The following is a 26,333-nucleotide window of genomic DNA, read 5'->3' on the forward strand; positions in this document are numbered from 1 at the left end:
TTACTCCTTGTCATATTTCAAGAAATAACCCTGATGACCTCATCAGGGTTATTTCTAATGTTAACACTTTCTCATGTTAACACTGAGAAATGTGTTCAGTTCATCTAATGGACCAGTAAAAAGTAGTTAAAATGTTTTTTTAAATACAGTGCTACAATGCACATGTATAAATGCTTGTTTATATACAATTATTCATATTTAAAAGTATATTTTGTTTACATGAGTATTACAGTAATCCTTTTTTTTTTTGGCCTTTATGGGCCGGGTCTTTTTCTTTGTATGGATTCCTGGGGTTGGGATCTACATGAAGACTTCTTCATTTTCATCTCCCACTCTGTGAAATTAGAAGGGAGTCTCAGTGGTTGTGGCAAGCCACCCAAACACAGAGACTGTGATCTATTCAGTGACTGGGTTTATGGAAAACTGTTGTTGATATCTCATTGTGCACTGAATATTTAAATAAATTTTTTTTAATATTATTTTATTTTTCTTTGACTCAACACAATACACCACGCTATAAAACTTACCCTTTGGTTGTGTGAATTCTTTACTCTGTCACTTAATGCATATTGGTAATACCCCTTTCTCCTGTAGCGACCTAGACTTCTGATTTGTCTGGTCCATGAGGTAATTAGTGCACTGATAAGATAAACATCTGTGTCTCCAAGTCTTAAGCATCACAGTACAGTTAGAGCTAAGGCAGGTTACACCGTTCTTTTTTTTTCCTGTCATGAAATTCCCTTAAGGCGATCTAAGAGTTTAAGAATTTAATTTCACAGATTTAAATGTCACAGAATTTCAATCATTTTTTTTAACATAAAACCTAAACCCACTGAAATAAATTATAAATAAATGCAATTTTATTACTATTATTTATTTATTTATTTATTTTTTTAATTTTTATGAATTAATGTAATTATTCATGGAATAGAATTGATTTACATTTTAGTTCAGGTTAATTTCAGGTATTTGGCATCTGCATTGCAAAGATTGAACATTTGCCTTCACGTTTCGCATATAAATAAGTAAAAACATAAACATGTTTCCTAAGGCTTGAAACTCTCTGTTCTGTCAATTGCATTAGTATATTTCTATGGAAACATGTTAAGTTGTGTTATTTAATTTTTTCCTCCTATCTGGTACTGAAGAAGAAAAAGAAAACTGAAGAGTCAATAGGATAGGAATGAACAAGATGGGGTGGCATCTAGTGGTGACATTGATTGTGACCACCTGAATTTCCCCCCCATCCAAGGGTAGGAGAAATTCATTTTCTTCGGGTGATGAAAAAATTGTTTATCCTGGCTACTTTAAAAATGCTGTTGAAACATAATGGGCCCAAAAAGGAGAACCTACTGTTCATGATGAAGCTGAAGAAAGCACAATTAGTCTTAATCTCAGGTGATTAAACAGTAATGACATAATTATGAATATTACATACAAGCCTCACAGTTTTGTTTTGTTTTTTTATTTAACAGAAGTATTTTATCCTGTAAAAAACTTTGAGGGGTGAGAAAGACAGTTTTGATTCCATTTGACTTAAAAAAAAAAAAAAAACATGCTGGACTTTTATGATAACAGGCTGCATTTTGTCCATTTTCAAGCCTCCATAGTAATAAAGTATTTCTCAAATCATAAATAAGTCGGTGAGCCAAAAATTGAAACTGTGCTTATGTGTTGTACTGAGTTGGATATCTCTCCCTCGAGGTAGAGTTGTCAGTCTCTTGTAATAGAGGAAACACCTACAAGCCAACCTGGAGCCTATTTTGAGAGAACAGTGCTCCTGGATTTTGGGGCTCTCTAAAGAGAATATTAAAATATAAAAGCACAAGTGACATATTGTTCTTTCCTAAGATCAAAGCTCTCAACACAAGACATGGTGTTGTGAAATAATGATTTGACTCATATTTACTTCAAAAAAGGAGGGTATGCTTCATTTCAAGTGTTCAGAATGATATATTTGACAGCTGTTGTAGATTTGTATGTAGAAGGGGTAACGCAAAGTTAATTATTGTATTCAATATTTTAATGAAATATTTAGACAGTGAACTGCTCTACACGTCAAACATGACGGCTTCTTTTATATTCACATATCTAGAGTAAACACAAGAAACTTGAGCAACTCTGCAACAAACTTTCGCCCTGCCCTATGTGCCCTAAAGATAATATCTAACTAAGTCAGTGAGCAGTGATAGCTATCATGTCTTTGGGGTCATCAGGTGGGAACCTCCTTTCACCGGTGTTTCGTCTAGTTAGGCCCACAACACCTCCAGAAGGCTAGACTGTGAACACTGACGTCCCAGAGTCACCCCCTAATGCCAGCAATCACCACTCCTCACACAAAGACAACTATCTCAAACAGCACTACTATCACCTACTCTGACCTCTCACCAACTGCACCAGTGAAAGCAGGGTGGGGATACAGACCCTGGTTCGGGTAGGGGGGGGAAATAGAAGAGGTGGAGATAAAAGTAGGGATGGGATACAGACCCTGGTTCGGGTGGGGGGGAGAAATAGAAGAGGTGGAGATAAAAGTAGGGATGGGATACAGACCCTGGTTCGGGTGGGGGGGAGAAATAGAAGAGGTGGAGATAAAAGTAGGGATGGGATACAGACCCTTGTTTGGGTAGAGGCCATGAAACTATAGAGGGTGAAGGAGTGGAGGACAAGCTACACTAGCAGATTCAGCAACTAAACTCACCTGGACAGTCCTATACTCAAACAAACCCAACACACCAACCCAGGCCAACTCACCGGGACTAATCGCATGGTCTGAAAGAGGCTCAAACAGGCCACACCCTCCGAAATGCACTACCTGTTCTCCGTCATGCAAATCTGCCTTGTACCACCTACCTAGACTCTTTACTGGTTTGTCCCTAATTATTGGAATTTCCTTTTCCTCTATGACAAACTTTTGATCACTTACTCTCCTTCTGCTTAATGAGATACTTCTAGATTTACTAGGCTTGATTCTCATACTAGCCCACTTTAGGTTTTTATTAAGTCTCTCAAGTACTCTTTTCATACATGGCACAATTGTAGTTATCAATGTCATATCATCTATATCTATGTTGGTGTAAGGCGCATCCCATCCTGCCGCCTCTCTCCACCTACAACCCACCTAGAAGCTCTAATAATTACCTCCATTGCCATTGTGAATGCTAATGGAGAAATTGTACACCCTGCCATAATACCAATTTCTAGCCTCTGCCAACCTGTTGTAAAACTTGCTGGACTTAAACATAGGCTGATATCCTGGAAATATGCTCGTACTAAATTAACAACTACTCCAAGCACTCTAAAATAATCAAACTCCTCCCAAATAAGGCTATGTGGCACTGACCCAAATGCATTTGCTAAGTCCAAGAATACCACATGCAAGTCTCTTTTCTCACTCTCAGCTGCGTGAATCTGATGCCAAATCATGCTAGTGTGCTCTAAACACCCTACGAGTATCTATTAAACCATTCTTTTCTAAATAACTTGCTAGTCTCCGTGCAACTACACTAAAGAAAATCTTCCCCTCTACATTCAGGAGAGAGATCATACGGAACTGACTCAGGTCTGAAGACTCCTTTTCCTTTGGAATAAGAACACCTCCTGCCCTATGCCATGCTCTAGGAATGGACTGTTTCTTCCAAACTAATCTTAATTGTCTCCACAAAAACTTTAGGATATCAGGTAAGCTTTTATAGACCCGGTAGGGGACTCCATTTGGTCCTGGGGCCGAACAAGCCTTCGCACATCTGACTACCTCCTCAACTTCCTTCCGCCTAGGTGGTCTAACATCCATTTCCTGATCTATCTCTCCTAATGATGGGATGTCAGATGGAAGCCCGACTATTCTATTCTGCTCAGAATCTGAATATGCATTCCTCAGGTACTCTACACTACATAGAAAGGAAGGGTTAGGAATATTGTAATATATCATTCATTTGATTATTTATTTTTTTGAGCTACAGAAATTGTTTGGAATACAGGAACTTTTCAAATCAAATCAAATCAAATCAGATTTACTTGTATAGCGCCAAATTGTTATCAGGCTCCTCTTCTATGGAACCAGCTTCTAGACCTGCTCTATATGTAAAGTGCCTTGATGTAACTTTGTTATGATTTGGCGCTATACAAATAAATCTGATTTGATTTGATTTGATTTGAATTATAACAAAGTTATATCAAGGTACTTTACATATAGAGCAGGTCTAGACCAAACTCTTTATAAAATTATTTATAGAGACCCAACAGCTGCCACGATGAGCAAGCACTTGGCAACAGTGACAAGGAAAAACTTCCTTTAAAAGGCAGAAAACCTCGGGCAGAACCAGGCTCAGGGGGGGCGGCCATCTGCCTCGACCGGTTGGGTTGTGAGAGGGAGAGAGAGAGAGAGAGAGAGACAGGCACGTGGGGTGGGGCAAGTTGAGTAGGGAGAGAATGAAAAACTGTTGAAAAATAGGCTTTGACTGGGCAGTATATCAGCTTTGTACTGGAACTGGTACTGTCAGTCGGTAAGCGTCTAAGGATGTGGTACCAGCCTCCCATCTTGTTTTTTTTTAAGGTTTCCTCATAGTGTACCCACAACACTGTTGATCAACATTAGCTTGCACCGTTAGATCCGGTAAGGGAAAGCGGCTGACCGGAAGTGCTGCACAAAAACACAGACGTTTGTCACTATTTACTTCTGTGTTTGAAAATGAGGTGGATACTTAATTCTGACACTCAAAAACTTTCTGTACATTTTTTCACATAATGGCAAAAGCCCTAAAATGTGAAAAAAAAAAAAAAATCTCTAATGTAAAATGTCTAACCTCACCTTGAGCTGAAAGAAAAATATTTTAAAAGTGGTTTTTAAATCTAAAATGTGATAATCTTATCTAATTGATGCGAAGTAAAATCTATATTTTATGTAAATTCTGTTTTCATTTGGGAAAAAGGTTACTTGAACCATTAGACTCCGTTTGGCATCATGGAGTTAACACGTATAATCCTAATGCTTGTTAGCAAGATTAAACTGTAATGTAACATTTTCAAAGTTAATTTGACTGCAGTGAGAGAACAGTTACAGTTTGTCCAAGTTTTAACTGCACACTGCTCACTTATATGCTACCGCAGACACTGTGATTGCAGTGGGTCATATAAATGATAGTTTTTATAATTATTGTCTTATTATTTTTGTTTGATTCTGTTGGGAATCCTCAGTGTCATCAAATGTTTTGGCTTAAAATTGTGTATTTTAGGACAATAACAGACATGAGGGGGTGACTCATCTACATTTAGAGTCTTTTTTGGAATTTCTATCTGGAAGGAGGAAGACCATGTGTAGAATAAGATTATTAACCTGTAAATCAATTATCAAATCTGACTCCTGCTATAAATCAGAGGCAATACAACAGACCTTTTAAGAACTTCATAATTTTCTGTGCCAATATATTTTATATCAAACATGCTTCAATAATCATTAAATTACTTGTGCATTTTTTTTTTTCAACATTTTTTGTGCTTTGCATAAGCAGAAAATAATTTGAATGAGTTCACTGAATGCCATCTGATTTTGGAGAAAATCCCAATTTGAAATAGCACTGAATCTTATTTTAAATTATATTATGGACACTTATTTAACTGTACTTTACGTTGGCTTTGTGATCAAGGATGTCTTCTTTGAAGCTTAATCTCTTAATCTCAAAACCATTTAGATCACAATAGACTCCAAGGCCACAGCATAGAAACATAACAATCTTTCTGATTATGTCTTCTTGTTTTGGTGACTTTTTAGGCTGAAGTAAGTGTCCCTCATTTCTGAAAATACCTTGAAATTATATAGATTTACCTAAATATGGTCAATTACAAGAATACACCACTAAAGAAATGTATCCAGCATGCTATGTCCAACATCAGCAAAAGCTGTGTTTCAACGGTGCGTCAGGGTGCTTTAGAAAGGATTTCCTGCAAAGATTAACTTTGATTGCTGTGTACAGGGCTAAAATTGTAATGCCTCCTGAGCTTGGTACAGTCAAATGCAGCTGGAAATTTTAAAGCCTTTGGATATGGATGAAAAGCTCATAGTCTCTGTCAGATAGCAGCTTATCTGCGTCTTGATTTTGAGAATGTGTCATATTCTACTCTCGGTTGCTGTGATAAATTAAAGCCTAGTGCTGTAAAAAAAAAAACGTCCTCGTATCATATCATTCACTGAACTCTGTCTCCTAATTCATTGCTCAGTGTCTGTAAATAACAAAAAATGACCCTGTAAATGGAATGGGCCCACAATGAAGATTTTTCAACAGAACAATGATGATATGTTCCGCTAAAGCATGAGGGCCCTTACCTTGCGTCCAGCCGTGTTGAGCCTCAATGGGGTCAGGTAGGGGTCAAAAATCAGGTGACTAGTTTCAATGTCGATGGGAGACTGACGCTTCCCTATGGTGCACAGGTTCCAGGCTGAGTTCACCAAACCCCAGAAGGATGGGACTAGTGGTGGAGAAAAAGACAGTAATTAGAATGAGTGACTGAGTGAGTGAGTGAGTGTGTGTAGGTATAGTTTGTGGGAAACGCAAGCAGATGGGCTTCATTATGATGGGGCCAGAGAAATGGGGAGTTAAGGGAGATTTTGAATTTACATATGGCATCATTAAAATCAGACTTAAAACTGAGCTTTCATTAAAGTCTCCAGGCTATTATGGGCAATTATAACTAAGGGAAAGAAATGGACTTTATTAAAGCCATTTCATTATTTATTTTCTTTATTAAAGCCTGTCCAAGAGTTCGCCCTATAGTTTCCGTTGCCGAGCATACGAAGCATTGGTCTGCAGTTGTTAGTCTTGTTTGTCTGACCTGATTTTACAGTGCAATGTAGATTTTAAAGAGTCTGCAGCAAAACCAGAGATGGTATTTACTTTCAGTTCAATGATTCTTCTTCCCTGTCAAATCTTGGAGTGACGAAACTGCTTTGGATACGCCTTGATCTGATCTCTATCTGATTTATACCCAAGATAATGTAATAGCAGACAGGTGATTAAAATCTTTAGGGTCTTTACTGAACACAGCTATGAAACATTCATGGTAGTAATGACCTCTTGGTTTTAAGAACAGGCTGAATCATTTGGCTCCAGTAATCTGGAACCGGCTCTTTAGTTGCTTCAGATCAGACTTGATCAATGTGCAGGATAAAAATTTGGACCTTTTATTCATACAGTTAGATATACTCTTCGGATGTCTGGTATAAGTGGTTCTCTTCAGATCATTCCACAACATCTTTGGATCGAGGTTTATTTTATCTGACTGTGGTAGATTTACTGAAGTTTATTGTCAACGTTCTGCTGCATCAGCAGCTTTCCCTGAGCTTCAGCAGGTGGAGCCACCGTAAACTCTTCAACTCTTTTTCAGCTCCATAATGAGTTGTGGGGAAGTCATGATGCCCATGATCATACTGCATTAATGGGCAGAAGCTAAACCTTTTCCGTTTATAGACAGTCTGACTGTGGAATGATAAATATCTGACCTCTTTGAGATGACTTTCAGCTTTATGCAAATCAAGTCCATTTAGCTCTGTACTCCTGGTTCATATCAGCGAATATTTCTGAAGGACAGTTTGTTTTTGTTTTTTTCTGTTGCTGGATAAGCATTTCTGTCCCGAGTAAGGAAGTAATGTGAAAAAATAAAGAACCTCTTCCACGCTGACAGGTGATGTTAACAATAAAAACTGCGTGAGCATTGTCAACATCTATCTATTCCTCTATTGATGCCTCCCTTTAGCCCATGGTGCCTACAGTAAAAGTATTAGGAGTGGTCTTAATTTCTCTCTACTTTGGCTTGTTGTCTGTCACCTGTCTTCTGTTAGTGCTGTCTGTGTATATATGTTTTGGAAATCAGTCCGATCTTAAGAGACCAATCCACAACTCATCAGCTGCTGCTCTTAAAAGCAGATCGCTCCAGATCCTTCAGTTGCCCAGTGTGGTGATATGACTACAGCAAAACCTCTTTCACAGGAGAAAACAGATGGACTGACAAAAGCAGACTCGTTAGGGCAGAGAGGTCAATGTACAAGGAGGGAAAACAATCAAACAGCAGCTATGTGTCAGATTACATCATGACATGAATAATATTCTTAATATGGACAAGAAAAACTGTTATATTATTTGTTTAAACAGACTGTTCTTGGTCATCTTGCTTGTGTTTTCTTAGATGGATCCCTGACATATGTACACAGACGGGATAGTTTCAGTGAAGCATCACCAGTGTGTGTGTGTGTGTGTGTGCGTATATGTAGTTGTGATTGAGAGATTCTCTTGGTATGGTTGGTAATGAAGCTTAAACCTCGACGCACAGACAGGAAGTGGACAACAGAGGCTGCAAAACTCATTTCTATTCTTGAGTTTCTTCCTCTTTTCAGCTTCTCTCCCTGGCTGCTTCTTCAAACTGGTAATGTACAGATAAAAACCTACACTGACTATGGATAACACCAAGAATATCATTTGAAGATACCAGCAGGGAGGCCGAGAAACATCTGTCCGTTTTGACTGTATCAGCCAAAGCTTTATTTTGATGTGGAACAGTATCATTTTGTAACTTCTGTTTTTTAGATATACATGGATATGTTTTCATGTGTCTGTAAAGCTGGGCAGTTATTAGCCCTCATCTTATCCTGACCCACCACCATGCTTAGCTGCAAAAAAAAAAAAAAAAAACACTCTTTTTTTCAGCTTGAAATTGTACGACTTTTCCTAAAGGGACCCCAACATTAAAAAAAGTAAAACTCTGGTTTTGTTTACATTTCCATATGGGCTGTACACCACTGGGTTCCTAAGATTGTCTTAAGGGCCAGAAAGAAGTTTAAAGGCCACATACATAACTCTCTCTAACACACACGCACGCACACAACAAAGAAACTGGATTCCTATTGATGTACGAAATGAACTTGAATTTGCACCTGTACCTGCACCTCTGATCTGCAGCTAACCCCTCACATCACACAAGATCCAAGACAAAACAAAAAAACATAATGTAAAACAAATTCAGTGGAGAGAATATAAAGATACCCCTGACCGAAGTCCATGGACATTTTACTGTCCAGCAGGTCCTGGACCAGATTTATTTAGAGGTTCAGGATGAGCAAGAACACTATGATGTGGAAGAAGAGGTATCTGAAGAAGAAGATGAGGAGGAATACAACACAGACCATGAAGCCTCTTCAGATGAAGAAGAAATGACCTAAGCTGACAGAGAGACATTTTTATCCAAGAACAGGAAAATAACATGGTCCTCATCAAACACGGACGGCACCCCAGGAAGAGCTGTAGCACAAAACATCATTAGGATGACCTCAGGTCCAACAGGATATTCAGCTGCCAATGCTGCCACTTTCCTCCTGTTCATCACACCAGCCACTGAAAAGATCATACTGGAAATGACAAATTTGGAGGGTTCCCGTAAATTTGGAGACAACTGAAAAAATATGGATCAGACTGACCTGCGTGGCTACATAGGGCTGATCTTAGCAGGTGTCTATAGGTCTCGTGGTAAGGCTACATCTAGTCTTTGGGATGCAGAGAGTGGAAGGGCAATTTTTCGTGCCACAATGCCGCTGAAAGTCTTCCACACTTTTTGACAACCGTGAGTCAAGACCAGCAAGGCATGTGATGGGAAAACTGGCAGCCATCAGAGACCTCTGGGACAAGTGTGTTAAGCGTCTGCCATACCTTTACAACCCTGGACCTGAAGTCACAGTAGATGAGCAGTTGGTTCCAATTAAAGTAATGTTACTTACCTGAAATGTATATTTTTACTTTGTTGATTCATGTGATTTTTTTTCTGTTACACTCACACTCACTACTGATTGTAATCTATGTCTTTTTTCTTTTTTTCTTTTTTTTTTTTTTGTCCTTTCCGGCAGTATATGCTAAGCAAGCCAGCAAAATATGGCATCAAAATATGGGTGGCCTGTGATGCAAAATCCAGCTATGCATGGAATATGCAAGTCTACACCGGGAAGATGCCCAGTGGAGCACCAGAACACAACATGTTTAATGATTGCTTGAAACATGTTTATTAGTGATATTTTTATAATATGTGTGACTAGCAGTTAGCAGTTTTCTGAGCTAATAGCTCAGCCGTGGCTGCTAACAGAGCGCAGCTCCACGCTGTCGCTGTAGCTCAGACAGCAACTGGTATATTATTTCAAGTGATTTTCTCACATTTTATGTGTTCCGGGTGTGTTGTATGTTTATATTCCATGTGATGTAGTGCAATGTGAAAAAAATGTAATTTAAACAGAACTGTTGAATTATTGCGCTACATGTTGTGCAGGCTGTTTTTTTTGTTTGTTTTGTTTTTTGAGGGACGAATTCGTCAGTTCAAGTGTGACCCATTTTGCCGCCTCTGCTGTACGGACGCTCCTGGTTGACACAACCTGCATCACAGGCTGCCACGCGGTGTGGTAGGCTTAAGGACAGGAAACAGTTTCTCCCTGGAGGACACTGAAGGAAAATTAACGCGGACAATTAAAGGGACAATTGATATTTTTTTATTTTGTATTGATACTTACCTGATTCAGCAAACATTTTTAATTTCTACCATGTGAGAAGAACCACATTACTTTGGTGTTTATAAAGCTGAACATTTTCTGTTGTGTAATATTTGATTATACGCAGTCACACCCCATTCTGTGTTGTGGGTGTTACTGTGGGCTGGGCGTCAATTGCTCTCAAGTTGAGTACTACTGCGAATCTCCTTTCCTGAATCTAGCTAATCCAGAAGGAACTCAGGAAGACTGAGGAAAAGGTTACAGTATGACTGGACACTCACGTTTGAGGAAGGGATTTATCCCATGATCATCCATAGATGACCTTCAGTAAAAGCATATGTTGCTTTTTTTTTTCATGATGTTTATTATGTTTGAGTGTGTGGGCAGGAAACATGAGATCTGTTCAGGATAAGACTACAGGATTTCTCCAGCTGAGCCTCTGCCATCACACAATTACTAAAATCTTCCATGCTGCAGCGTGAACCTGGAACGGGATCAGATGGGAATGTCGGGCTGAGAGCACATCGAAAGCCAGGCAGATGCGGGGTGCCTGATTGGCCAGGGCAATGAAGAGAAAGATAGAGGATCATACGCAAACATGCGCACACAGAGCCTCAGACAAACTCAGTAAATCCACTTTAATTTTGACACCTGCATAAAAAGATTTTTTCATTTTCTCTTTTTAACACGCATTCACACACAAGCCCGCGCGCGCACACACCCAGATGAGACGGCTTATGACTATACTCATAATGCTTGTCAGGCACAGGCTTAATGACAAATCAGAGTGTGAAACAGCTGTCATGATGATCAAAAAACCCATCAGCAGTTGTCAGGGAGTTCAGCTGAGACTAAATAGGAAAAATGTTTTAATACTTGATCTATGTGAAAATGTGCGCGATAAAAGTGAGATAAGTTTTCCAGCTGGTTCCGTCTCCATCTGCACACTGCTTTCATTTTCATGCATTTCATTCAAACCTGAGAGCTGCTGAGAGAAGAGTGTCATTCCTGTCCTCCCTCCTATCTTCTCCCCCTCCCTCCCTCTCTCATTCATTCATTCATCCCTCTCTGTCTGGCAGTGAAGGGGTGAAGTGACAGATGGGCTGGCCCTGACCTGCAATCCTGAACCCTCCTTGGCACAGCTGCATGTCAACACACTGTTGTGTTGCACAGCTGTTTGTGTTTGTTTGTGTGCGTGTGTGTGTTTCTACAGTATGTTTCTATAGATATTGTGTCATATTGTGAAGAAAAAACAAACACCTCAGGACTACATTGAGAAAATGTGGGCTTTTGGATGTGAAGTAGTAAATTATATTATTAATTATATTATTTATTGCTTATTTATTTTCCAGTCCCATATTTTACACTTGTGTTTGTGTGCTGACATCCCTGTGGTTTTGTCCCCAGGTTTTAACCAGCTTAATGTGGTTTTACGTCTCCTCTCTGTCTTCTCTCTCTGGAGCTCTTGTAGTAACAGGTCTGACAGCCAATCAGAAGGAGAGATCTGAGTCTTTCCTTCTGATTGGCTTTATAAACTAAACTAAACTAAACTTTTAGACCACATGGGACCTTTAACAGGGACACTGCAGATTAATTGCTGTAATTGTAATAATGATTTAGAAAGATATTGAGATAGTTTCTCATGATGAAGAATAGCAACAAGAGACAGAAGAATACTAAATAACTACGAATAAAAATATTGTTTAGAGCTAAATTGTCAGGAACATGCACAAAGTCTCACAAAGCAAAACAATAAAGCAAGAGATTTATTGCAAGGATTGTGGACCAAATAGAAAATCATTGTGCTCCTTTGTTCAGTACAAGCTAAAGCGTGTACAGCAGATGCACAAAAGCTTGCACAATATATGCTCATTCTTCCCTGGCTCATCTTCAGGCGATTCCACTCTTTCTTTCTTCTTGTCATTGGGTCTGCTCGATGGATCCGGCTCAGTCGCCACAAGATGATTTGTCCACAGCTTCAGCCAGCTTCCTGTGCCCCTCTGCTGCATTTGTGGCCTGAGATACCAAGCATTTCACATGAGCTCTATCTGGAGGTCAATAGACTTGGATGCCTTTATTGATTAGTGCTACTGCCAGCAGCACAAAGTGGATGCCAATATTTTTCACAACACTTCCACAAAATCCTCTGAAAGAGAAAAAAAAAAAAAAAAAAAAAGCTGATTCACACATGAATGCTGAGGAGCTACAAGTGACAGAGATGGAGAATAGTCGCCTGTCCTGAATTAACCAAGTTTGACCTTCGTCTATCTCCTCCCCTAGATGTTAAGCACAGAAAAGCAGAAAAGCATATCAAATGCTTTCATTTGCCCATTGATTCAGGGCCAGCTGAACATATACAAGAAGTATTTAATTCCTTTACCGTGTGCCAAGATGCTGAACACAAAATTACTGCTCGAACCTATTTGCTGCCACATGCTCATTTACACTTTGGTATCTTGTACACATCATTCATTGTGGGTTATATGTGTTTTTACTATATTTGGGAGAATTTTCTATTGAATAAAGTCTATCAATCGTTTTCAACACAAAACGTGTTGAGCTGGAACCTGAAGACCAAATCAGATTCAACTCACCAAGAACAGAAACCTGAACCTGCAGTGGATGCAGACTCACCAGCAATGGATGAATAAAGACTGAAACAACGCAACCTGGCCTGAGGACTCCGGATTTCTACCTAGCCAATAGATGGTCGCATCAGAGTACTGCAAAAACAACATGAATCTCACCTCAACTCAGCTTTCAGTGATCATTGAGTGCTACCTCAATGGACGGCTTCATGTGTGTCAATACTTTTTCCTTTGGAAAAGCCCATCAATAACAGAATGTTTGCTTTCATGGGATTACCCTAAAAGTGGATGGTTGTAACCAGAAAGTGGCCGTGTGAGAACAAAAGAGATAGAGGGAAAGAGCCAGAAAACTACTGCTCTTCACCTTATAGTCACAAGATCTATATTGCATTTCCCTAAATTTTTCTCTCTTTCTCTTGCTCACTGAAACTCTCAGGATCAAAACAAGAATGCATCAAAATAATGACTGACAGGAAAGTTGCAGGTCAGAGGATTCTTTCTTCTTCATCTTGTGGTCTGGACCATATTGAGGGGCTCATTTGAACTTCTGATGCTTCTTCATAACCTCATACAGATTACATAGTCCAAGCCCAGAGGTGGATTAACATATTACAGCTGTGAGGAAGGGGGTGCACCCTGTATGTCTGAAACAATGCTGTGAATGTTTGCAGAAACATGAGAATATTCTTGTAATGTACAGGTGTAATATTTTGTCAATAGAGGGTGTGGGTCTCAAGGTTTGTTTGTGTGCACATTACATGTTTTTGGTATGTACAGTATTCTGTACTATGTGATTAATACTGTGTGAAGAGTCTGGGGGGCCACCTCTGTCGCAGCGCTCCAGATCAGCCTTGAAACGTTCCTTTATGAAATGGCCTACAGTTAAAAAGTTAAAAGTATCTCTCTCCCCCATGCATGTACATAACAATATTACATGTCTCTGACTTTGTTTCTTCCCATAGTATTTCTTTTATCCCTTGTGTCCTCTCTCTTCCTGTCCCTGTTAGACAAGTGCTGAATCATCTCTAGTCCATGTTGCTGCTCAATACCTGTTATCTTTAGTTACCATTACACATTACTGCTCATTTCCCATAGCTACTTCTTTGTCCAAATTACCACAATTCCCCTACTGCTAATACGTACGTGTGCACAGTTAGCAGTACCAGGCTTCAAGCACTATTTGCAGGTGTACGTTTTGCTTGCAGTTAGCATTGTTGCCTCACAACAAGAAGGTCACGTGTCAGTTTCCCGAGCCCTGGGTCCTTTCTCTGCGGAGTTTGCATGTTCTCCCCATGCCTGCATGGGTTTTGAGTGTGAGTGTGAGTGGTTGTTGGTCTCTTTCTGTCTGTGTGTGTTGACCCTGGGATGAACTGGTGACCTGTGCAGGGTGACCCCGCCCTCACCCAGAGTGAGCCGGGATTGGCTCCAGCACCCGCTGCAAACCAAAAAAAAGTGGTAGAAGATGAATGAATGAATGTTTTGCTTGCATTTTTATGGCATCTTCTCTCCTTATGCTCTTGTCCTCTCTCTATCCTTCAACTCCCCAACTTTCCCCTTCTTTGTTCTTCTTCACACTCTCTCTCACTGTATGTTTCTCGTTGCCTCTGCTTCGTTCTCTCATCCGCCCCAAGAAACCATGTCAAGATGGTTTGCGAGTAAAACATCAGAGAGAATTGTTTGAACTTCGGATTCAGGAGATTGTCGTGACTGGCAGTGGTTGACAGTGCTTATGCAGATGTTAGTTTGCTCTCTATACTGACAATGTTTCTGATTTGTTTTGCCCTGCCATCCTTGGCCCCAAAAGTTGACAGTATTGAGTTATATGTCTGATAACTCAGTCCTGTCAGCTCAACATTTGATAGGAACTGCAGTAACAAGGTGGAAATACTCAGCCATGACTTTGACTGACGGTTTCACTTATTCTGATGGTATAAAAAACACATGATAGACATGTTATGGTTTTTTTTCTCTTTTTTTAAAATCAGATGGGGCCTTTGAGAATGCGTGGGTGGAGGACCCGATCAAACAAAGATCAAAGATGTTTCTCTCACAATGATCAACCTTTATATAGGTAAGATGAGAAGTGCCAACTGTACAGACCTCTGGTGTCATGCATTTACATGTCTATGTGTGTCCTGAGTGTGTCTCCCCCAACAGTGGTTAGCGGTTTTGTAATGGCAGCTGCCTGTAAAATGACGGTATTATAGATTGACTCACAGAGACAGAAGACACCCTAATTAGCAACGACACAAAAGCAAAGAGGCACAGTGAGAGGAAGGAGGCATAGGGATGGAGTTAGAGAAAGGAAACCCTGAGGATCAACTGTCCTTTTTAATATTCATAAATCTGACTAGGTTCAAATAGCGGGGAAGAGAGAGGGAAAAACAAATACATGGTGAAGAATGAGATAAAGAGTGAGGGAGGAAAGACCAGTGATCCATGAAGCTCCTTAAAGTTTTCAGGGGACTCGTATCTGAAGTGATAAGAACATAATTAATCCAGCACCTTAAGACACACCACTGTGTGGTGACTGACAGAACTTAAATGGAAACTAATTTTAAAGCAAAAGCCTGACATAATAGATTTACTTGTCATCAACAATAGCATAAATTAAGGCTCAAATTGACACTACACGTGTCCAACCAACAAGTGTGCTGTGCCTGATATATTTTACTCTTCCATAGAGTTTCATTTTGTCCAAAAACTACAAACACGATTGCACTGGGTGACATAATCCATCATCACACATTACCATCAAGACACACACTCAGTTGATCGAATTTATTTGGGCCTCAATGTCATACAGCCATAAATACTTAGTGAGCATTGCTGAAATGCCCTGTGTCCTAATCATTGAGTAAGGTTTGCCCGAAGCGAAATTGCCAGTTTAGTTTCATTACTAAGCCTTAAAAAAATAATAATAATAAAATTGAACTATATGTTGAATTTATTTTTAAAGATTCATCAACAGTAGGCATGCGACCTTTTCTTCAGTCTTCAGTCAACTATGTGAAAATACCAGATGATTAGCCTCACTCAGACCTAGACTCAAATGAGGAGTCAGTTCAGACCAGAATCAGACTAGCAGACATAGAATGAACGGCATAGGTAGCATTTTGTTTTTGTTTTTTAATTTATAATTGGCAGTGGCGGACAGTGTGGGTGGCTGTGCTAATGCTGAGTGATTATTTCTCAGCTTTTTGTTTTGTCTTGTCTCAGACATAAAAAAGCACCAACACCAAGGAGAAGCACTGTCTGTGAAGCAAACCCAGAAAACAAATGTCTGTTCTGTGGTTGTGAAATAACCCACATGTTTCAAGGAGTAGTATGAAATGGAAGATGCGTAGCAGAAACACTGTTACCCAGCAAACTAGGCATTATTAGGCAAATACAAAGGGCTCTGTTTTCTGTGGCAAAGAAACCACCAGCACAAGTAGAGCTTTGAGAGTTATTACCTTTTTCAAATCAAGTGGAAATTATAGTGTGCTCCTGAAAAGTAACCCCATGCACCTCTGTGCACATTAGGCTGCTTTGCTGTAACTCTGTATTCTGTTGGGTAAGTGGGAGGTTGTGGATTACAGCAGGTCATCAGTCCTGTGTGTCATTTCCAAATTTCATTTGAGCAAAAGCAGCAGTTCATGTTTTATTCTTGAAATACAATAGCAATATAAAACTGGAATAGCATCAGGTTGATGTGGTCATATACATGGTTTCATAGGCTTTTCTATTCTTATTATTTTCTATCTGCAATGTACAAGTTCAATAATAACAAAAAAAAAACAAAAAAACTCAACATCCAAATCTGGCTGCAGAATTGAGGTGCAGTGTGTCGCCCTGCACCATGCAGGCAACAATACAATTTCCTGAGGAGGCCCCACTCCATTTGTTGAGTTGTTGTTATCATGCATCACTGTGATTGGCGCCGTGTCAGAGCGATGGTATCGCTGATGTGACTGCCTAAGTGTGAAATTATGAATCACCACACCTTCCAATTAATTTGATAGGAAATAACTGCTGTTTTTACACACAAAGAGGACAGACCATAATAATTTAAAGCCAACATACAGAAGTAGCAGGATGTTCGAGTGGAGATAGCCACGGAGGCTCATTATTATGTTCTCCAAATTACAAAGGAAGCACTAGCAAGGGATGAGGACGATATTACATTACTTCACATCGTGGCATTGCAGCGGAGTGTCTCCACTGACCATCAGTGAAAAGGAAATTCAGTATACTGTAAATGATCATACAGGTATTTCAATGCAAAGCCTTATTTGACCCTGTCTCCTTTACCCTGTTAATATCGATGCATTGAGCTTCATACAAACTCACGTCTTGATGTATTTGTTTCAAAGCCCTCTTGCATCTCATTGGATCTAAACGAGGTATTTCTTAACAAGACTTTTATTGTTAAATATTTGAAGGCAGACCATCTGCATTAACAGTCAGATGTAGTTAAACAATGGCAAAGTGAAGTGGCTAGGCACATGCACCTTAAGTGTTGCAAACACAATTATTATATTTTTCATTTAAGAGACGAAGACAGAAGAAATGTAAATCATGATTAACTGTGAATGACAGCCTGTTCATCCATCTTTGCTTTCTCCCTGGAGAAAGATCCTGTCCCAAATGGATGGAAATCCAGTCCTGCATATGTTTCACTCTGTCTTACAGAGCTCAAAGTACCATATCACCCTAACAGAATACTCTGGTCTTAAAATGCAGGCGTACCCACGAGTCCAAGAGTTCCCAAGAGTAGACAGGGAAGCTATCAGGCTCCTGGCATACTCACATTCAGGGTAGCCTTGCTCTTTGATGAATAGCTGATAGTTAAGCCAGACTCAACCACGCCTAAGAATGAAATAGAATAAGGCAGCACAGCGGCACTGTGGTTAGCGCTGTTGCCTCACAACAAGAAGGTCATGGGTGCAGTTCCCCAGCCTGGGGCCTTTCTATGCGGAGTTTGCCTGCATGGGTTTCCTCCGGGTACTCCGATTTCCTCCCACCATCCAAAGACATCATGTTTGGGTTAACTGATGACTCGAAGTGTGCGTGGTTGTTGGTCTCTGTCTGTCTCTGTGTGTTGGCCCTGCCCTGTTGGCCCTCCACCCTGGACTGGTGACCTGTCCAGGGTGTACCCCGCCATCACCCAGTATGAGCTGAGATGGGCACCCCCCGTGGCCCGGAAACAGTTAAATGGTAATAAATTAAAAAAATAAAAAAAAATCAGTCACACCGACCAAGGCTGCATTTGGAACTGCTCTGTCATGCTGAGCACTTCTTGCCTTCTCCCTCTCTCCATGTATTGATATCACTCTATTGCATGTCATTCATTTTGTTCTCAGGTAGTTTAGCTCTCCCTCTCATGCATCTTGCTTACTTTCCTCCTTCTGCAGGTATCTGTGACTCTGAATCTGCAGTATCCAGGTCTGCCATCGCTAGACTTATTATAACAAGAACTATTTTTATTACTCTTAGTGCTACTATTGTCAGTCTTCTCTTCCTCCTCCCTTCCTCATTCTTTTCCTTTCAACCTATAAAGCTACAGCCAGTTATTTTATATTAGAAATATGACCTTAAATAGAGGGAAGCAACTGCTCTGACTCTTTCAAAAGGTTAGTAAATCAGGATAGCTGGACTTTTAACATCCACTAATTAATTAATGCATCATTATTCATTTTCTGCATAATAGATTCAAATTCAGAAAAAAAACCTCTTTGTAATGGTTATGTGATGAAGCAACTTCTTTGAGTCTCTTCTGTTTCCCTGGCATGTAGCTTCAAAGCCCATCCACCTCAAACAACAGTTATTACTATTCAAAATAAACACCTAGCTCATTGAATTAGGACAGTGTATGCATATTACAAATGACACCAAAGCAGACAGAAACATGGAGCAGAAGAGTGAGACAATTGGAAAGAGGATGTGGATGAGTGAGGAGAGGAGATGAGCTCTCAGGGAGCTGAGAGTAACTGCAGTTTGGAGCGTGACGGGCTGGTGGGTGGACAGCTCTCATGATCCCTGTCTCAGCCCTGTTTATGTTGGCTGTTCTGCCTCTGTCTGGTACCCCACCAGCTCACCAGATGTCCACTCTCTTTCCGTATTCTTCACCAAGTCACCTGTTTCACTTTCCCAGGACCTGGAACTTCAATCTACCTACTCAAGCAGCTCTCATTTACCTAATTTTCTCCCCTCATTTGCTTTGTCTGCTAGATGTAGAGTGTTGTGTTCATGTTAGCGTGTATTTTAGTGCCACATTGGATATATGTTTTCTTTTACCTTCTGTTTGCCTGAAGAAACTCCCCCGCCCTAGACACCTTGGTTCCTCCTGTCTGAGCTCCTACTGTCAGCCATGACTATATAAGAGGGCCCACAGGGACTGGGCAGATAAACTCCCCCTCAGTCTGCAGTTGACCCAAGAGGGCTTTGACTTCGGAGTGTATTAGAACGTTTTTCTTAACGAAGAGCTCAGCGTCACCGACTACCACCAGCCATGACAACATTAGCCAGTTTGTTTTGAGATAATGCACTTACAAAACTAATGTTTCACTGTGTGTGTCAAATTAATCTGTAGTGAAGCTACTTTCTTCAAAAACAACAACCATTAGTTAAATTGGTTACTTGCAAAAAGATGAGCTTTGCCACCTTCAGAATTTATGTGTCACACTCGGGAACCTGCTCTGCAATCACAAATTCTGCAAATGGCCACATTAACATTTCTTTTGCTTTATAAAAGCAATTTATCCTGTGAGATGATTTCATTATCAGCTCCTGCAAAAGTGGAAAACATCACAGAGGTCCCTTATCAGACATCATTCTGTGTTAGTACTGCAGCTGACTGACTGTGAAACAAGAAGCATTGGCAGCAACTTTTAAAATCTAGGACATGAATTTTCCTCCTTGTTTTACATTTATCTTGTCCTATATTGCTCTCCAAATAATGTCGCAATAACCTAATTTCCTGACAGAGCTTTGACAGAATAAAGCTTACCGAATTTACCTAAAAAATGAATGGAGAGCTGTCTTTGGTTAACTGCAATCTAATCTGATACAAACCACAGTTCAGGCTCAAATTTGTGCCTACTTTCAAAGCTGATGTACATTAAAACAGATTATTTAGTAAAATGCCACTCCAGGATCTCAGACCTCAGACCAAAGTAAACAATTCAGCCAGAACCTGAACCTCCATTCCCCTGCAGTCATTAGAAGTCTTTAAAACTTTAATCCCGGCAAAGCCAGACTTGTATTGGCCCCATGATTGGGCTGGGATAGAGATTCAGCCTTGGGTTTAGCCACCAAGACCAGTTGTCCACATGATCCCTACTGAGTCAATAAAGACAGCAAAAACTTTCTGGCTCTTTTGATGGTTCATTGGCCAAAAGGGTTTAACAGGTATACTCCATGTCCATAGAGTGATTGATTTGGTGTAATTTCTCTTCAGCTGAGTTCCTTTTAGATGAAAATAAACCTGGAGTGTCACTTTCACCTGAGCACTGCATACTGCGTTGTGTCAGCCCATTGTGTTTAAATATGGGGAAGGCCACACTTGTATTGAGACTCATCAGCTATAAAAACAAAGAGGACATAAAGTCAGATTATAACACAGACAGCGGAGGGGGTGTGGCTTCATTCTCCACTCAGGTCACCATATCTTATAAATAAAGAAATCGTTTACTGCTATTATTGTTTAAATTATGTCTACAGAAATGTTAAGGTTGAGGCCACTCTTGCGTTTGAGTGGTAAATATAAAGCTACGTACTCAGCTGAAGCTTAAGTCAGAAACAGCTCTGCAAAGGTAACAAAACTTGCTTGTAGGTTATTGTGTAGTTGCTGATTCTGGCTACATATTTACTTGACATAAAGTATTATAGTTATAGTTATTGTCTTGTCTGGGTCACTGGAGCCAATCCCAGTTCACTCTGGATGAGGTACACCAGTCCATCACAGAGCCAACACACATAGACAAACAACCACTCAGACCTACAGACAATTTAGAGTCACCAGTTAACCCAAACATGAGGTGGGGGGAAACCCATGCAGTCACCAGGAGAACATGCAAACTCCACACAGAGAGGCCCCAGGCCAGGAACCAAACCCGGGATCTTCTTATCGTGGGGCAACAGTGCTAACCACTAAGCCGTCACACTGGCTATTTTTCAGGCTCCGTATGTTCATTTGTATGTATTTCCTGTTTTATTTTGGTAGTCTGTGTTGTGTTATGTTGCTGTTAATTGTGCTTCCTGTTGTGTTACACCTATGTCTCATTGTTTCCCCTCTCCTAGTGTATTTAAACTGCTCCCCTTCCCTCCGGTGCCAGATTGTCTTGGTAAACTCCCTGTACAAGTTCTCTCACATTCTGATCTCTGTTTGCCTCCGGTGTATGACCGGTTTGGGATTTTTTGTTTTTTGTTTTATGAATTTTTTTATTTATTTTTTATTATTGCTTGTTCCTTGTCTGATTTGTATCCCTGATTCTGCCTGCCTTTTTTTTTTGCTTTTGACCATTTGATACCTCCTAGATTAAAAACCTTGTTTTGTGGATTTTGTATTTCTGCTTTGCTTCTCTTTTTGCACTTGGGTCACACACACACACACATACCGGGCTTTCACAATATTAACCACATTTTTTAACTAAATAGATAAAAGGCTTCAGAGTTTGTGACCAAAATGAAATCATAGTGGGAGCAGTTGTTGAGCCCCTAAAAAAACGTGAAAAGAACTGCAATGTACAGAATTACGGACTACCATTGATAAAGATTTCATGAACTGCTGCCATTAATACCATCCCACTAAGTATGCATTATCCGATCACAATGCTTACAACCATATTTTTCTCTGCACTTTTTTCTGTGTGTGGACAGTGACACAAATATGTAACATGCAGTATTCCATCATTACTGGAAATGTCATGTTTGAATGGAGAGCAGGGATTATTGCTGTACACAGGAACAATGCATTAGATGCTGTTAGCAAGTCCACTGAGAGCAGTTCTGATGGGATATTGATGTCACAGCATCTTAAAACTGCAGATTATGTGTGATAAGACTGGATAATAGAATTATAAGTTACTTTTATTAAATTAAGAAAGATTGAAGGGTCGAGAGCAAAAAGCTTTTAAAATTATAATCAGCTGAGAGATATTGGCTAATAACCCAAGGACATAAGTTCCTCTGGGATACGGCAAAAACATATCTCCTTTTTCAGTAGGCTTTAAGAGCAGCAGCCAGTTGTGCAGAAGCCTCAGGTTCTGCCTCAAAACTACATATGTTCTGCCCGACCTTGTGTGGAGGTTGCTGTGGCCGTATTTAGTCCAACAGGAAGACAAAAGACACTGCTCCGGGGAATAAAAGTAGTGCTATCGCCATACCTGTGTCATCAGGCATAACGCAACAAAACATGTCGCCCAGGTCAGTTAGAGTACTATAAGGTAAGGAGTAAACCTGAGCTCCCAGAGGAATTCCACGCAAGCACAGGGAGAACATGCAAACTCCGCACCGATAGGCCCCAGGTCCGGGAACTGAACCTGTAACCCTCTCGCTGTGGGGCACCAGTATGCTGCCATGTTTCCTCTATATAGAGACACTGAATCTGTTTAAATATCAGCATAAAGCTGCCCTATGAATTCAAATGTCAAAACTTTACATTCTTCTTTTGCCAGTAAAAAAATAATAATAATGTGGGCGAAATAAAATGCTTCAATGCTTTCAAATAATGATGTAACTCCACTGTAATCCACTTTGTATCCACTCCCCTTGCCTCTCTCTCTCTGTTTATCTCCATACTGCTCAATAATTTCTGTAAATCTTGAAAGTGAGACAGCAGCAGAAAAAGAAATATAAAGATGTGAACATATTTACACAGTAGAAAAGTGGATACCATACATGTATAGGTGACACAAACAAAGTGAATGTGCATATGCAACATACACCTAGGGTTCAGTCTATTATATTGGAACTTCATCTCATACTATAACAGTACCTGGATATAATATTTAGCATGATTTGATGTCAAATAAATAAAAAGCAAATTGAATTGCCGAGTTGACATTTCAATGACATATTGAAGCAATTAATGAGTCACTGCAGATTTCTTCCGAATTTTCTATAGCCTGTTTCTCTGTGCACCAAGAAGAGGTGAGAAACACAAAACTCGAGCTAGTCATTGGCCCTTTTCCAGGAACATGGTGCCCTTCCTCTCCTTTTACCAACCACACTGCTCTCCATTTATGTTTATTTGTGGGCCAGGAAGCAGAGGGCTTTCTGTATGTATGTGTGTGTATGACTGTGTGAAAACCAGGTGTAGAATGTTGTATTTCTGAACCAGGTACGTGTATTCACCATGAACACGACCCTAAAACCCTGATTCATCTGTGTCGTGAATTAGGATCAAACACGCATGCAATAAAACAATACCTTTCTCCATGGAATGCATTGCGTAACTTCACAAAACACTGACCACTGACCGATCCGATCAGATTTAGGTTTTCACTGGGCTAATGATAGAATTGTAGTGAAATTAATCAACAAGAAGTATGAATTGTGCGAGTTACACTGTTGGTCGTGTGCTGAAGTGTCTTCATTGGTCATTCTTCTATAAATTGATTGATGAAAGAAGCTCAAAATAGACAGGACAGACTTTTTGCACAGTCACTTGTCTTTTGTTTTTTTTTTTTTTCATACTATGATTCTATTAGTGCGTATGATACAGGATCAGGGATGGGCAAATCCCTGCACTAATCCATTGCGATTTAATGTCTAATGTTAGCATTTATGCTACTTTCATGCTAGAGTTATTTAGTCAGAACATCAATTCTTTTGACTGCTTGAAAAAAGTACAACCTGCACAAGATGTTGTGCGGCATAAGAAATTTTCAGGAAATAGTGTAACGTGTCAGCAGCAAAAGAAATACCTGTGCCGTCGCTCTGAGAGTTATAAATGAATAAATCTTTGTTTTGGTTTGGGCTGATTCACTCCCTGAATCCCATGGAAATCAACCAGGATTGGAGTTTTCAGAAGAGCAAGCTGAAAAACAGCAGAGAAAGTGTAGCGCATTGATACCTTTTAAATCTTTGAGTCTGACTGTCAGCACTAAAGAGAGCGACTGGAACATGGGCTTTGTTCATTCTGAAGCTTCTATGGAAATACGACAGATATACCACTCATGTTTCTACAACAGGATCCAAATTTTAGTGCGGTGACAAGCTGCTTCAGTGCCACTTTGGGAGTGAGGCCCCCAGAAAAAGATGTGGGAACTGTTAACATATAGGAAGATACCACAACCCAGATCTGCAAGACATTATTGCTTTCATTGTTAATATATTTCATATTTATATCTCTATATACAGTGTAAAGCATACATTAATGCACAAACATAAACAGGCTGAACAGTGAGTTTCAGGTTTTGACTTTTCGACCCATAATCAATGATGCTCTCAGGATGATGCAGAGTGACTCCATGCAGGGTAATGACCAATCCCATCTGGCATTCAGCGAGGGCAGGGTTCACACCGGACAGGTCACCTTTGCTTCCCTTTGCTGACATATGGAGACAGGCTATTTACACCTGCGACTTATTTTAGTCACCAATGAACCTAATGTGCCAGAAAATCGGGAGGGAACCCACACAGACTGAGACCAAGCAAACTCATCAAAATGTCATCATTGTACAAATGAAATAAAAACAGGCTTGGAAAATCAGAAATTCATCTTTTTGAATAAAATAAAAGTAAAAATAGAAAAAAGAGCAGATAGGTGAGAAATAAGAAAAACGAAACAATATACTGAGACACATTGCATCTCCATGGAATCTTATAAATAATAAATAAAATTAAATAAATCCACACTTGTAAAATCCCAACCCTCCAATCGCAATCGGATTATTAAGCCAATGCTTTCCTTTTCAAAAAGTCAAATACCCATTGTGCATTTCTTCAGCAGTATCATGATGCTTTACAATGTTGCCCTAAAACTCTTTTACATAAAAACTAGCAGTTTTATGTTGAATTTATAGGACAAATAAAATTGATTGAAATGATTATTAGAGAATCCTCCGATTTGTGCTTACAGCTGTAGCTATAAGGGACAACCCATGATCCTGATATTTAGTTTCTTATGTGTAATTACATTGCCCACAGCTCCATCTGATAGTGATTTACGTTTATAGCCCCAAAAATGTAAAAATACAAGATTCTCTGCAACTTGAAGTGCCTTTTTAATCACAACTCAATATTTCTCCACTGTTTCTTTGAGTCTGTTTCCTCAGCAGCATCAATCTCTCTTTGTCTCCATCGCATCTCAAAGCCTATTGCACATCTGACATGACTTATAGAGATAGACCTTTAAAAATAACATTGTTTTTGTATCAAGCTGTTAGGAGTGCTGTGTGTCAAGCAGTAATCTCACATTCTTAAGAAGATAGAAAGGGGCTGAGAGAGTTGTGTGGGTGGTGTGGGTGCTGCAAGGGATTGTCGAGGTACAGCTAAACTGTACTTTTCAAAGAGGATCTTTACATGAGATGACTGCCAGTGGTGGATTGCTCTATTATGGTTTCTACAGATGAATAAAATAAAAGAGGAGGATTATATTTTGATGACATAAAGAATGATTCGGAGGTCAAAAAATGTCACAGCTTCTCCCTAATGAACTCACAGTAGACCATGAGGAACATATACCTGTATCACAGTGGCAGGTTTACCACTTTGACCTTTGACTTCATGCCCTGTGTGGTGCGATTTCACTTTGGATGAAAGCCACAGAGGCTTGCAGTGTAAGAGACGGTGTAATGGAGGAGTAATGGTGTAATGGAGGAGAGAGAGGAGAAAGTGCAAAGAAGGTGATCTGAAAAAAAAAAAAAAAAAAAAAAAAAAAGAAATCAGACGAACCGCTCCTCTGCACAAGTGAAACTGAGACAGCTGCATGGAAGGGATGTTCCTGCGTTTTTCTCCTCAATCTGAATGCATCAAACAGTTTAAATATTTTCAGTTTTTCAGTCTGTATTTTGTACCTTTCAGGCCAAATTAAACCATTGTTCTCCAATGATATGCTATGCTGCAGGCTGTAGTTGTCTACCAGTCAAGCCACTTTTAACAATGCAACATAAAAAAAATTATTATATAAATTGATAACCCATGCCTTGGTTTTCACTCATAATCACTTCTGCAGTTTTCCACTGGCAGGACTTCCTTAGTTCACAATGAAAGCAAAAGATTGTCCAGAACACAGGAGCAAATGT

The 26,333-nt window shown here is 39.8% G+C and overlaps 1 protein-coding gene across 1 annotated transcript in view; it reads right to left on the reverse strand.

The window, feature by feature from the left end:
• The window catches only part of LOC115047902 (carbonic anhydrase-related protein 10-like), a 91,175-nt gene that overhangs the window by 35,642 nt on the left and 29,200 nt on the right, over window positions 1-26,333 (reverse strand). The window contains exon 3 of the mRNA XM_029509121.1: window positions 6,320-6,462. Within this exon, the coding sequence (XP_029364981.1) occupies window positions 6,320-6,462 (143 nt within the window). The remainder of the gene's footprint in view (window positions 1-6,319; window positions 6,463-26,333) is intronic.

Source organism: Echeneis naucrates, chromosome 8, assembly GCF_900963305.1.
Source record: "Echeneis naucrates chromosome 8, fEcheNa1.1, whole genome shotgun sequence".
Taxonomy (NCBI): Eukaryota; Metazoa; Chordata; class Actinopteri; order Carangiformes; family Echeneidae; genus Echeneis; species Echeneis naucrates.